This window comes from Myxocyprinus asiaticus, chromosome 6 (assembly GCF_019703515.2).
Source record: "Myxocyprinus asiaticus isolate MX2 ecotype Aquarium Trade chromosome 6, UBuf_Myxa_2, whole genome shotgun sequence".
NCBI classification, from domain to species: domain Eukaryota; kingdom Metazoa; phylum Chordata; class Actinopteri; order Cypriniformes; family Catostomidae; genus Myxocyprinus; species Myxocyprinus asiaticus.
Genome location: NC_059349.1, coordinates 42,629,826 through 42,645,544, shown reverse-complemented (window position 1 = coordinate 42,645,544; position 15,719 = coordinate 42,629,826). Strand labels below are relative to the sequence as shown.

The 15,719-nt window shown below is 38.6% G+C and overlaps 1 protein-coding gene across 2 annotated transcripts in view; it reads left to right on the top strand.

Moving 5' to 3' along the window:
* Positions 1 to 15,719, top strand: part of LOC127441923 (single-stranded DNA-binding protein 3-like) — a 140,992-nt gene that overhangs the window by 105,416 nt on the left and 19,857 nt on the right. For both annotated transcript variants that reach the window (XM_051699497.1, XM_051699496.1), the window contains exon 5: positions 6,427 to 6,516. In XM_051699497.1, coding sequence (XP_051555457.1) covers positions 6,427 to 6,516 — 90 coding nt within the window. The remainder of the gene's footprint in view (positions 1 to 6,426; positions 6,517 to 15,719) is intronic.

Sequence of the window (15,719 nt, the reverse complement as noted above, 5' to 3'; positions counted from 1 at the left end):
TTTAATTTTGAGTGATTTACCTAAGATAACTCTGATAAGAGAGTAATAGATTATGATGTCTCATTGATGCGCTTTTGGAGCTAGTTTTGGATATAAATGTCTTGTTTTGAGGGCACTGTATCTCTGGTTTGTGTGTGTGTGTGTGTGTGTGTGTGTATATGTGTGTGTGTTGCATTGCGTTGCATGTGTGTGTTGACTAGGTGGCCAGTGTGTCATGATAGTCTTTGACAGTGACAACAGAACAGATCGTCATCTTTCTAAATATGGCAAAAAATGTTGATATTTCTCAAAATGTACATTTTAAATGTACATTGTCATTTTTTAGAGTGGTGTATTCTGCTGCAGTATATGGCCTACTTGTAAAAGTTTGGATCTTTTAAAACAAACAAAAAATATATTGGCCTATATATGATCATTATAATAATAGTATATCACAGTTTTTATTTTATTTTTAAAGAACCACACTTTTACAAGAATTTTGCTATATATCTATATATAATGTTTTATTTTACTTTTGGTAGTTACATGTGTCCATGATGTATTAAATAGCATATAGCATAGTCTGCTCACCTCATTTATATAAAAAAGTAATACAAATATGTTTTAATAAAAAATATTTAAACAAAATTTGTGGCCCTCAAGGCTCCTTGCTCTACTCTTTAGTAGACTACTTTTGAGGAAAACATATGTGGGGAAAATAATTTAATTATTATTGTATTTACTGGCCTCAGCAGTCTGTTGCCAAATTATAAGAAATGTTATGACTTTTCACAGAGGTGGCATAAATACAATTTACAATTTAAAAAAACAATAAATAAACTTACTGCTTAGATATTGCCAATGCAGCACTGGTATTACAGCCCTAATGTTAACATCATGGGCTTTGGACCCTAAAATGGTATTTGTTTTAAAGAACTCTGGTAGGAATATAGTAACCATAGAGTATCAAAATATCATGGAATTACCATCTCATACCATCAGTGTACCATTGTACCAGCACATTTTTTTTCATAAGGGCCATATGTCTGTGTTTTCTTGAGCTATGTGCACTGGGTATTGAAATTATTTCACATTTTATGTTAAGACGTAAAATCCAAGTGTTTATGCATGCATGCTCGAGTGTTTGTTTACTTGTGCAGCGGGTACTGAGTACCACATTGACGCATAAAACCCGAGGGATCATTGTATGTGTGTTTATGTTTGCATGAGTACTGTTATTTAGTGGCTGGTGTAGAGGTGTATATATTGAAATGAGCTGCTGTTTAATGGGTTGATGAGATGATGGCAGTAATCGGCGTGAAACGAGACGCGCTGAAAAGCTTGGGCCCTCCCATCTCTCTCTCTCTCTCTCACACATACACACACACACACACACACACACACATACACACTCTCCCTACTGGCGGATGATTGACTGCTTGAGGGTTTTAATGGCACTGGAGAGGGAGAGCTGAGGTCGGAGTTGTCATGGCAACTAGGTGAAGGAAGCCTCTTTCTCTTCCTCACTCCCTCTTTATGCACCTGAACGGGGCGGCATCTTACTCGCAGGACACACACAGACACACACACTGCAGTTTTGGTGTCCCTTCCCTCTGTCCACCGTGTGCAAAGTGCTTTGTGTGTGTTTAAGTGTGTGTGTGAAGCCATATCTAGCCACTACAGTCTCTCTCTCTCTCTCTCTCTCTCTCTCTCTCTCTCTCTCTCTCTCGTAAAAGAGCACTGGAGCCCAAGCGCTAATACTCTCTGGTCGCCCTGGGTTACGGTTCACCACACGCCCCCTGCACTGCTGTGTTAGCTGGGATTGGCTGGATTGGTGTGGGGGACTGTGTGTGTGTGTGTGTATGCGCGTGTGTGTGTGTGTATGTGTTTGTGTGCGGCACGGTCAGTGATGCTGTATAACAACTCTATAAGCCCTGCGGACTCAGATCTTTGAGTGCAACAGGGAACCAGATCCTATTCACAGACACCCATCTCCTCCAAGTATTGGATCATACTGGATCAGTACTAGCTGTCAACCTCACAGTGTGTGTATGTGTGTTTATTATCAGTTTTGAGGATGATGTACACGTATTACAAAACAGTTATGTATCGAAGTATCAAGTGCGTGTAATTATGTAACATGACATTTTAAAATGTGTGTAATCAGAATACAGTTACTTTTTATGGATAACATGATTGCATGCTTGCAATAAGTAATCTAAAAGTAATCAGATTAAATTACTTTAAGTGTTTTCTAAAGTTGAAAAGATTACATTACTGATTATTGTTTTAGTTGTGTAATATGTAATTATTACCAAAGTCTACTTCTTGCTACTTTCTTGCCTCTTTAAGTGTGCCGATCCAATCATACGTTAATATATTGTGATTCTTTTTCTCACAATATTGCATTGATGCTTTAGATCCTTGAAGCAGTAAGTTTTAGTTATTTATGTGTGCATTCCTATCATTTCCTGCAGTTAAATTAATGAAGTAGCAGGTCGTCTGTATAAGCGAAAACTCTGAAACTGGCATTTCTCAGTGTGGTCAGAGTCGCTTGTATAACATGCTGTACGGGACAAAAGTGAAGCAAACTATGCAAGAGAAATTTAAACTGATCCCGCAGATTAAGTCACTTTTGGACATACTACTCTGATTAAGCAAAAAATATCTGGATGACCTACTAACTGCAAAATTCTGAAGATGACTGGACACTTTACTATCCCATAATCTCACGGTAGCTGAAGAAACGTCACGTTCAAAATGCTAGGTTTTAGAAAAAAACATCATAGAACTGAAAAGGCAGAAAGTTATTCCTTATGCTTAAATTGTGCATGTTTAACAAAACCAGAGTTAATTATTTTTGTAGTTGTTGTTTTTGCATCATATATTTGGGTCACGTGACAATGCCCACATTCCTGGATGAGGCATGGCTGGAATTTATTGATGCTACTCACGTGCATGCCTAAAGAATGTACTGTTTTACCGGCCAAGAAGCAGTACATACTCTGACAGTATGCGATTTCGGACCTCACTCTGTTGTTTGTGAAGTTGATAGGCTGCAAGGAGTGACACTCATTAAGCTCCGCCCCCTGACCCCAAGGGTCATGTGTGTGTGAGAGAGAGGGTGAAAGAGAGAGAGATTGTGTGAGTTTGTGAATGTGGGTGAAGTCTGTTAGGCGAGTCTGTGTGTGTGTGCGTGAGGTCAGGGGTGGCGTGGCTGTTTGTACAGCGGCTGTAGTGAGGTTTGAGTTTCAACAGGGGGAGGGGGTGTGGGAGGCCACTGCCAGCTCTTGCTCTCTCTTTCTCACTGATTGTTTCTTGCTGTCTCACTTGTCTTTTCACCATTTCACTTTCTTTTCCTCTACCACATTCTGTCCCATTGAACTCCCTCATTCTCTCTCTTTTTAGTTTTAACATGCTTTATTGGCATTATAAATATTGGCACATTTGTATTGACAAAGCATTTTACAGCTTAGGTTCATACAGCATGAAACAACAATAAAACAACATGTATACATTAAGAAGAAAAGGCTAAATATACAATGTAATTTACAGAAAATTACCCCCACTCTTTCTTTCTTAAAATGAAAGTTCCCCAAAAATGAAAAACACTAAGGTGTAAAAGATGTAAGGCTGAATGTTAGTTAGTGGCAGCTTTAGTCGCCATTCATTGTACTTTTCTCTTTTTTTTGCATCACTCATGGCACACTAAGAGGCACACACAATCTGCTTCCTCTTTTTCTTTTTCTCTCTCCCATTTTCTGTTCTTTCTCACTCCTTCATTGTTTCTCTATCTCTCTGACTCTATGGCAAACACACAGGCCCACAGCAGCAGACTGTAAAAGAGGTTTGAGTAGAGAGTGAGCAGTGAATGGGGCCAGTGGAGAAAAGGGGCCCCAGACTCTCTTAAGTGTTCCACTAGCTCAGGAGATTCCACTTGAGGCTCCTCTCGATCCGTTTGCTTGTTTTATGCTCCTTTACGAGGGGAAGTGTGTACACAGATACATAAGAGGCGTGCTGTGGTGTAGGCCTAGTTTTCCAGATGCAAATAAACATCTTGTGTTAACACTCTCTATATTGAATGTGTGGGTTTACTAAGCGTGATATAGTACAAGCTGATACTTATTGTGGACTGTTTAAGAGCTGTTTGGTGAGGCAGCTAAAAGCTTTAATGGTGTTATTTACCATAAATACACCAACTGTAACGTGTTCACCTTGGTGGTCAGCACTGTATTTATCGCCTGTGTCTGCTTGACATATTAATGTAGTTGTCTTGTAAGACTTGTTTTTTGTTCTGCACTATCTGTCTGCAAGACAACAAGGAAAATCCACTACATGACACGGCCACCCCAAGTAACGTCCCTCTTGGATCGCAAAGCGATTCTATTGGCTGAAAGAACGTTTAAATTCTTATGCAATAGAGCGCAACAGTGCCCACCTACTTTTTCAGCGGTGCCGGTTCTGGAAGTATTTTTCCCATTCATTATTCCCATAGACTTTTCATAAAATCCTTCATAAAAGAGATCTGAACCATGAACCAAACCAACCAACTCCGAGGTGAATCACAACATTACAAATGTTGATTTGAAGCAAAATAGTATTTGAAAATTTAATGAAAAGACAAAGGTACAACACTGTGTACTTATCTTTCACAAGGGCACGAACTACAATCCCGTGAAGCAATGCTAATGACGTAATCGGATAAAATCCAATGGAAACATGTAAAACTATTGATGTTAGGATGTTGATTATAAGTATAAAAAGAAATATAATATATGTTTATTACAAAGTATTCTGATATATACAAATAAATAAGTAGTTTGACGGTAAAGGAAGACCGACTGTATTCAGTCATTCAATGTGCAACATGGAAGTGGGCGATCTCATCCGGGCTTATTTCGCAGGCTTGCTTGGCCGTGGTTCTCTGACTGATGGATCTTCCACTGCTGGACCACAGGAAGTGTAGTTGTTCATCAGGAATTCCGCTATTAAATGCAGTTTTTAAACGATGAAGTTAAAATAACGGGGACTGATGGCTTTAACCGGAGCATACACCATCAAAATCAATTCGTCTGTGCAAAAAATGTATGGGATATTTACTTCCAGAACCAGACTTTTGCGCTCTATTGCTGTATGATTCATGTTGTCTTAACTATGTAAATATGGTAAATAATAACTTTTAACTTGCAGGTATATGTCACATATCATATTATTAAACTGGATAAATAAATGGTTAAATGAAACTTTTCTTTTTCTCCAGTAAGCTCACAAGCTTATTTAGCCTATTAGCTTAGCATAGTGTCTTCTCCTCTTTCATCATGTTTAAACTTTGACTTGTCTCACATAGCCTGATATTTGACTTTCGACATTAAGTTTGGTCCACATTGCTGCTTATTCTGTTTAAAAACTTTGCCAACTTAGACAGGAAGAGATTGTTTGACCGACATGTAAGGTGAACAAACGCGGTTTGTTTATGTAATCGAGGATATCTTTTTTACTTGCTACTAAATGTCTCAAACAAAACTCTTTGATAACTTTCAAAGATGTAAAAACCTGTGCACCCTGACTTATTAATATTGTTTAGAAGCCATTTTTGTGTGCAGAATACTTTAGATCCACGGACGTTCCATCTAAGGCTGAGGTTACCCTTAACTATGACTTGACAGGATAATGGTGTGTAGATTGGCCGATCAAAGTCATTGACTATACAGTATTGCATTAATGTAGTATTAGTGTTGAAGGGTTGTATTAGAGTTGACTGATCACCATGTTGCAATGTGCTTTAGACAGTCCGTGTATGGTCCATAGGCCTGCCATCACTTACCATCACATGTTGTTTTCATATCTATCAATGTTTCGTAAAGTAATAAGCCAAAATGTGCATAAAACATTTGGCCACATCTGTACATGACTTACACCATCTCGTCAACGGGATGCGTCCATTGATGAGATGCAACTCACCGCAATGGCTTGAGGTAACAGTTAGAAGTTATTGAAATATATAACAAATAAAATTCACTGCAAAACAAATACAAAAACAAGTACAATTATTTTATTTAAGACAGATGGGTTTATAAAGTGGCTGGAGTAGCTCTGTTATGCATCAGAAATATAACTGGGCATCCATTCATTTTTGACACAATGTGACGGACACATCCAGTGTACACACATGCAAGATGAAGGTGAAAACGCATTCCATTCCATTCCATTGTGCTCCTTGCTGTTTTTGAGTGCAAGAACTCATCCTGTGTGCATCAGAGGGTTTTCATATACAAATAATCGTTATAGTTGGCGAGTAAAACAAATATGCTTGTTGTATTCTACTAGCAAAATATGATACATCCGATCAGTATCATGTTATTTCTATTACTAATATTATGCTAATATATCATTGTTGAACCCTGTCTTTACTAACTGAATCTAAATTTGTGCTCTTTTGTTTCCTAGAGTGCAGCAGCAGCCCCCAGCCCTGTAATGGGCAACATGCCCCCCAACGACGGCATGCCCGGTGGACCCATGCCCCCTGGCTTCTTTCAGGTAAGCACTGGTGGTTTCATTCTGTATCGCTCTTTCTCTCATCTGCCTTTCTCTTTTCCCATTCATCACACTCTACCGCCTGCGCGCCATTCATTTATTCTCTCCCTCCGTGTCCGTGTGCTTGTGTGGGCTGCTAGTGGGTCTGTCTGTGCATGTGGGCAGCTCGACAGCAGCCTGGAGCTCTGTTAACTGTGAGATCATTCTGAAATTCAGTTTTTTCACATACACTTCGTATTGCTACGTTCCAACGGTGAGGTTGGGACGTAGTTGCTGAGTTTTGAGTGTTAATGAAAAGTAACTGTAGAGTTACAGTTCTGATCTATAAAGAATCAGTGGGAAAATTTTTGTGGCACTGACTTGATGCTGACTTATAATCAGTTAACTGTGTTATAAAACATATTTAACTGTGAGACAGAGATTAAATGGGATATTCACTCTTGTTCTTGCTGTACACTGAAATCTCCTGCATGCTTCTGAATGAGTTGGTTCTATTAGACATTTAATTGTTTTTCTTCCTTCCCAATAAAACTTTCTCTTTCTTTTGCTGTGTCATCCTTTCATCCCGCTGCTTGCAGCTTGATTCATTCCATACTGCTGGCCATGTTGCGTTTGAGAGTTCATATACAGTATATGCCAGATATACATATCTCTGTCATTGATAAACACTGATGCCGTGTTGAATTGGACATCTATGAAAACAACATCTAGATGTTTGAATTTAACCATTTATGCAGGACTTGTTTAATCAGTAGTGCTTATCTTGTGGAAAGACCAGTTTAGACCAGCATTAATTTCTGTTCTGGTCCCAGCTAGACAGTACCCCCATCTCAAACCATCTTAAGGTGTTTGCTCATCGTAGCTGATTTGAGCTGATCTTCCAGTCTGGTTAAGCTGATTTAACTGGTTGGCCAGCTGGTCTCCCTGCCTAATCAGCAGGCAAGTGCCCAAAACCCCTCTAAAACCAGCAAACCAGACCAGTCTAACCAGATTGGTAGGGCTGGGAGAACAGTTGAATGCCTTAGATGGGTTGAAGCTGTTTTTATTCCAGCCGGGGAGTCGTAGTCTAGCTGGTGGACCAGCATTTCTCCAGCAAAAGTTAGCTGGTGAAGTTTGACCAGCATTTTCTGGTTAAGCTGTTTGACCATGGAAACTTGGTGGTTAAGGTAGTCATTAAGACTGGTATAAACACCAGCACAAAAGAATCCCATGCTGAGCACCAGCACCCATAACACAACATGTGCTGGTGACCAGCTATGCATTTATTGTAAAGAATTGTGCTGAGATGAGTTGAGAATCCCATTTGTTGGAATAGGGAGCTTTCACCCTTATATCTTTGTGTTTTACAAAGCTTTGTGCTTTGTGTCCGTTTACAAGAAACATCTCGTTCACATAGACGCGCACAAGCACAGACACACAGCCTCATAATCAAACATGCTCGTACACATCCTTGGCCCTTCCCATGATTCAGTGGTGGACTGTTTGCTCAGTGATGGACAGGCCTGGCATTTGGCAGTGTTAGCGATAAAGCAGAGCGGAGGGAGGAGACGCTCTCTATCGCTGCTGCTGTCTGGAATCTCTGCTGTTCAGGAGGGAAGGAGGGGGATATACAGGAAGGGGTTGGGAGAGGAATATAGGGGAAAGGTTTGAGAGGAGAGAGGGAGGATACAGAGAAGTGTGCAGCAGGTTTTTGGAGAAGCAGAGGAGAGTGCTATTTATATCAGACCAGCACTGAGGGGGAGAGAAAGGAGGTGTGAGGTGTTCTGGCGTGTGTGTGTGTGTGTGTGTGTGTGTGTGTGTGTGTGTGCGTGTGTGCGTGTGTGCGTGTGTGCGTGTGTGCGTGTGTGCGTGTGCGCGCGTGCGCGCGTGTGTGTGTGTGTGTTTGGGTTTTTTCATTTTCATCTTGATTTTTACATGCTTCAAATGAAATCAGACAATAATTGATAATAGAAAATAGATCACTTGAACAAAAATGTAACATAATACGACCAATATATCTCAGTGACTGATAAATCGGCCGATATTTGGTATTTTTAAATTTTCCCGTTTGGCTGATTAGTTTCTTAAGCTGCAACTTAATGATAAAAAGGCAAATATCAATAAAACTATCATCGTATACCATCTGTAAATATGCGTATATTTTGTTTAAACCGATTAAATTCACAAATCTCATGAAACTTGCGCAAATCTGTTTTCTTCCTGTGGAGCGTTCGTATTTATTCCTCTTAAGCACGTTTTATAATGCAAAATTACAAAAACGTGTCAAACTGCTAATATTTATGCTAATATTTAACAATACACTAATATTAGCATAATGTATGGTAACCAATATATTATGCATCCCTACTGTTTAATATCAGGAAGCCATGCAGTCAGAAAAAAGACTTGACAAATGGAATGGATAGTGAAAAGTGAAGAAGAGCAGGAAGCAGAGAGAGAGAAACAAGTTGAAGGAATAAGATTGTTTGGAAGAGACAGAGAATGGAGTGCGTGCTACTGCCGCTGTGTGATGAGGTGCAATGAACAGTTGTGACCTCAGTGCTACTGTGATTTAAAGAGGCCTTGAGCATCTCTACAACCCTCTAATCCTTCCCTCAGACCCACTCTGAAAGGGGCAGGTGGCCAGGGAAAACACGTTTATATATCGCATGGTTTCTGGGACAGTCAGTGGAGCATCTCTCATGCCAGACCCCGCAGCGCTCCATTCGCACTGAGAGGTCAGAGATGGGTCACGGCTAAATCGGAAACAAAATTTCCCACAAACCAGGTCCAAAACCCCTTACCTAAGTCATAAGCATTTTATCAATGCAAAAAACATTTTTAAAAACACGTTTTTAAAAACAAGCAGCTTGTATCACTAAATGCATCACAGTCATAGAAACAGGGTTCCCACAGTCATGGAAATGCGGGAAATATCAGGGAATTTTTAAATTGTTTTCCCCACACCTGAATAAGTCATGGAAATGTTGTGGAAATTTCTATAGTTAATATACATTTTCTATTTAGGTGTACTCTGCTCTGAAATATTTAATCAGTAAGGTATTGCTCTTGTGTATTGCTCAGTCGAACCAATTCACAAATAGTTGTGATTGATTAATTTGCGAATTGGTCTAAATCTGCATAATTTCAAAAATCCTTATTCAGTAATTATAATCAACTGGAAGGGTAAATCAAAAAAGTTAAACTTACATTTTTGGGGGCCTTTTTGGCACTTTAATTCATATAGACAATACTGAGAGGTCAGCAAATGATGGGAAAACGAGGTAGGAATGGGTTCGGGAAATATCACAATCAAATTCGAAACCTGCGTCGTCTACGTGAGCACCACTGCTCAATGTGTCAGAGCATGTTTACAAACTGCTAGGCCACAGCTCTGACCAGTCATTAATTTTTTTTGTCTTGAGTTTGCCTAACCTCATTCAAACATGTCGTAGCAGCCATGTTTTTATGTCGATGCAGGTGGGTCAGTGTTTTACTCTGGGCAGAGCTGTTGTTCTATGGCTGTGGTCTGTGTGGTAGCTCTAGTAATCAGCGCCGAGATTTCCAGTAGTAGTTGGATGGATGGTTTTCTCAGTTGCTCTGAAACCAGCAGGAGGGCTTGTCTGAGGTCTGAACACTGGCCAAAGGTCAAGCGGTAATAAGAGCGGGTCACAGCCACACACACACACACACACACACACACACACACACACACACACACACTCTCTCTCGCTCGCTCTAGAGAACAGCGAATATACAAAACAAATCTCAAAACAGCTGCTTTCTTCCTATGATAATTTCTCACCCTATTTTCCTTTTGTAGGGGAACTTAGACATTTATAAACACGTCATTGATTTGTACCAAATACAGAGCTGATTTATATGTAGACATCAGTATTCAGGGTTCCCACAGTCATGGAAAACCTGGAGATATCACAGAATTTTCAAATTGTGATTATAAATCTTAATCCATGGAAATTGCTGTGGGAACCTTGATGATGACTGCATGGACATGTTTGAAATGATTAAAACAACAACTTGTGTATCTGATTATTATACATATTTTGCTAGCTGTCTTTGTCAAATAACAAAGATGTCCTATGCTCATTCAAATATTAAGCTTAACTTTTCTGAGTTTTGTTGTACCACTGTGAGATACGTGAACATGTCTCGCTGCTGATGGGTTTGCTTTGTTAACACTGCCCCCAAGTGACTGACGAGAGCTATTGCAGCCGTCTTCCGTCATTCATGCTAACTGCCCCTTTAGGGCTGGTGAATGGAGATTGAAGGGCTCTCTGTTGATAGCTGTGCCAGTAAGTGGCAGGTTATTATCTTTTCAGAGTAGTCGGAAGTGATTTTTAAATCACTCTTCTGAGATCCTGTCTGTATCCTCCCAATGAGGTGGGACTGTAGAGCGAGTGTTATTGGTCGAACGGGTTTCTGAAGGGACCTGTGATAGGTGCACAGGACCCATAATGCCATATGCTTTTCATTCAGTCTTGATGGTCAGGGAGAGAGGGCAAAACAGAACCAAGCTCTATGTTGTATACTAGTTATTATTTAGAAATTGTCTTGTTCCTCATGGAATCATTTTGTACTCAATGTGCTGTTGTGCATTAATGATTCACTAATGGTGGTGCTGTGCAGTACTTATGTACACTGAGGAGTTTAATGAGTCTTAAGTGACACAATTAATTCACAGAAATACTTTTGCTTTACGAATGACACTGCAAAATATAGTCACAGAAAACAGTGTTGCTTGTCGTGCAAAACTTGCTACAACTATGCTACAGTGATGATGGTGATTGCCAGGGCATTGCTAAACAGTTGCTCGGTCCAAATCCGATAATGTGTGTTAGTCATGTTCGTTAATGTCAAGCTCCAAAAATAACATAAAAGTACCATAAAAACACCGTTAAAGCAGTTCATATGACTTGTGCATTTTATTCAAAGCCACTTGAAGATGTGCGATAGCTCTGTGAATCACAAAAGGCTGTGTTTAATAAGTAAATATATAGTATGTGCAGTGCCAGCGCGTTAGTGAATGGTGCTGCTCTGTTGACACAAACTCATGCACAGGCTGGTGATGCACTTGCGGCTATTTTTAGCCTTCTCAGTGGTGCGCAATATTTGAGTGCTACTCAAGAACAGCATCTCAGATGTAGATGCTCAATAGTTCGGTTCACTTATAGTATGTATTTAGAACAGCACCGGAGGTACATTTTACCAGAATTTGAATAAGAAGCGAATTAAACTACTGTGAACTTGCCTACAAACAGACACATACTGGACTTCCTGGAGAGTTTAGAATGTCAAAATAAAAGCGTGAGGGTTTAAAAAGTGCACGATTTAAATATATTACTGTTGTAATTAAAATTAAAAGTCAATAATAATAATATTAATAACAATTTATTATTATTATTGTTGTTATTATTATTATTATTGTCATCATTAGTATTTGTTTACAATTTATGACAATATTTAAGTTGAATGGGTTCCAAAAAATAACTGTGTGAATGAAAAGAGGACTGATGTCTTACAACTAAATTGAACAAAAAAGAGATCTGAATCCTTTAAAGTCCAGATGCAAGTTGAAACATAAAAAATAAAAAAAACTGGTTTCTTTTCTACTGAAGACTTGAAGACTGGAATTATTGTTCATTTTGCTGCTACATTATCCAGTATACTAGTTAATAATAAAGTGTTTCTTAATAAGCTATACATTTATATTGAAATAATGTGTAGTTAGAGGTTTGTGTTTCTTTACATATTAATGAGTACTCCCAAATAGTTCCACACAATAATGTAAAGATATCCTATACTGATTATGCAAAAAAAAAAAAAAAAAAAACAACACTGGTATCGGCTTGGGATCGGTATCGGCCGATACTGAGATTTCCGATATCGGATTCAGATCGGAAGAGAAAAAGTGGTATCGGTGCGTCACTAATTGCTAGGGTGTGCTGGTTAATTTTGTGTTGCCAAGGTGTTCTGGGTGGTTGCCTACTGACCCAAGTCAAAAGAGACCACCCCCAAGTGTCTATGATATTCTGGTCCCTAGATATGCCTCGGGTCCCTCCTTCAATGTAAATCTATTAATGATCACTTAAAAAAATAAAAGCATTTCTCTCCTCAATAGATCACAACAGTGGGGTTCCAGAAGTAAAAGTCCTACTAATTTTTTCCTTGGACGAATTGATTTTTTAACGGTAACTTGTAAACCTTTAACTCTCTGGGGTCTGAGGGTGTTTTGGGCCCTGGAGAAGTTTTGACATGCCTTGACATTTGTGCTTTTTTCAGTTGCTTAAAAATATATTAATGGCTAAAGTCTGATAACACTGTATTCAGCACAAATGGGGCTACAATAATATGTGAACAACATGTATGTACATGTTTGTATTTTTGAGAAAATAACGTTTATGCGTGGTTTTTGAAAAAACAAAAATTTTAAGTCACTGAAATTAGGCCATATATCACATACTAAACATTTGTTCACAAGACTTTTGAGAACTGGATCTTGTAGCCTAGACTTTTTGCTACAAATCTGATGTGAAAACCATCCTGATCTCTCATTCATACAAAACAATATAGTCATTTAACTTTTGGAAGACACTTTTAGTGTTAGAAAGGCCATATGCGAGGAGGCGTGGATGATCATGAATATTGATGTGATTCACACCTGAGGAGACAAAGACCCCTCCCCTGAGAGAGAATGAATGTGAGGAGACTTAATGATTGAATGTATTATCTGACTATACATTTTCTTTACATAAAGACTTTACTTAAAAACTTTAGACCTCCACTATACTACCGTTTAAAAGTTTTAGATCGGTTAGATTTTTTAAGGTTTTTAAAAGAAGTCTCTTCTGCTCACCAAGGCTGCATTTATTTGATCCAAAATACAGCAAAAACAGTGATATTGTGAAATATTTTTACAATTTAAAATAACATTTCTATTTGAATATATTGTAAAATGCAATTTATTCCTGTGACAAAACTGAATTTTCAGCATCATTACTGCAGTCTTCAGTGTCACATGATCCTTCAGAAATCATTCTAATATACTGATTTTCTAATATGGGCATATTTACAGCACATTTTACACATTTACACCCGAACAGATATTTGCAAGCACAAGCTTCGTTGATGATAATGAGGCAGCATAAACACTAGTTAAAATATAATCTAAACATTCATAGTATTTTTATATCATATTACATATCATATCACCTGCTTTAGCCGAAACAACATTTAAATGTAACTAAAACTTGCCTATTGGGACATATTTCAAATTTCAATACTCTGAATCCTGGCTGGGAAGTCTGGAAATAGTCCAACTAGTAAAATATGTACATGTTTATATAAAATAGCATGTCAACTAATATGTAAGTAAAACTAAATGACTTACTCATCCGGAATTGTATCCTCGGCTGGATCAAGACGCTCTTCAAAATATAAACATTCATTGTCGGAGTCCTCTTCTTCTGAGGAAAATGTGAGCTCTTCGTCACTATCCAGGACCATCTGCAGAGCTTCCTCACCTGTGTAGCGTGCCATCTTCCAAACGTGCTGGAAAGTGAATAAATCGGATGATGAACTTAATGTTTTTCAAGGCATTGTTGGGGGCGTTTACTATTTGCTTTGATCGCCTCAGCACATTACCGTATGAATAGCATGCTCTGCTGGTGGGTGTTATCTCATTAGAGATAATGAGCTGAGCCCATAGAAACTGTACATCACTTTGTTTCATACAGATTACATTGCAGGAGAATATTTGTTATAATTTGAATAGTTTTATTTAAAAGTAGACATTTTTAAGCTTTCTTTAGACATATGTTTCATGTTTGTTTGATATGTATTCGCTGAGTTTCACTTCATTTTTGTGACGTGTTTCAGAAAGATGCTCGCGGAGACAGAGACTGAAAAGCGCACCCTGTTTATTTTCTTTATTTTACAAAAGCACAAGGTTTTGTTGTTATTGTGATTGTACACAAATAAAAGTAGACACTTTATAGTTTCTAATGATGTCTTACACTTTTCTGTATGCCCAAAAATGACAGAGTATTTTAAGTTGTTTCCACTGTTATTCGGAAATAATCCAGCATGACGCGCCGGCGCGTCCGTCGACCCCAGAGGGTTAAAGACAGACCTACTATGAGCTCTGAAATTGGAAATGATGGTATATGCTTGAAACCATCAGTCCGCATTATTTGTTTTAGAAGAATTGTGTTTAATAGCGGGATTTCTGCTGAAGAACTACACAACCTGTGTTCCTGAAGGAAAACGATCCACCAATCAGAGAATCACAGCCAACAAAGCCCACCAAAAGAGCTTTGCAGCAACCGCCCACTCCCACAACGCACAGTGAATGATGCAGTCGAATCGGTCTCCCTATATGGGATGTGCACGGTAACCGTTTGCAATATTCAGTTAACCGTGAGGGTTCACGAACGGTAATGTGGTTATTTATCGGGAGTGGGGACTGAGGAATAAAGAACGTTTATCGCATTGAATTTGCGGCAAACACTACTTTAAAATAGCAGGGAATAAAACGCACATATAGCTATTAGCCTAAATATCACAAAACATAGATCTTCAAATGATCGAATAACTCACATTAAAATCAAACCAAAAAAATTTAACTGTCACTGCCTGCAACATAGGGGTGCTTTGGGATGCATTGAATTATAAATGGTATAGCATTTAACTTGTGGTATAATTGCCTGCACACTAGAGCAAAAGGTAAGAGACATTGGCTTAGTGTTTATCAAGTGCTGAAACTTTGCCAGGTGAAACATTCTGGAATCATGTGTAACAATGTAACAGTCATAGTAAATCCTCTTTGCAAACTGAACATCTTCAAAATGGCTCATACTGGTGACACCTGCAATAAAAATGAGTATATTATAAAAATTGCAAGTTCTTTTTAACTTGACCTCGGTGTCGAAAAAAAAAAAGTGATATGCTGCGCAATGGTCAAAGTTGTCAGTTCAACGCGATTACATAAACAATTGAAAAACAGTGCAGAAGCACACAAAAGCATGTGTGAACAGTCCCTAACTCGCCCTATACTCTAGCATCATCGGGCATGGATCGGGTTGAAGACCTTAATCAGGGACATGCTGTCCATATAAGCAAAGTAAGCAGTGCTTACCTAACAGAAGTGTGAGAAGAAAAATCACACTATGAAATATTTAAATATAATTGTTAATGTTAACTGCTGTTTT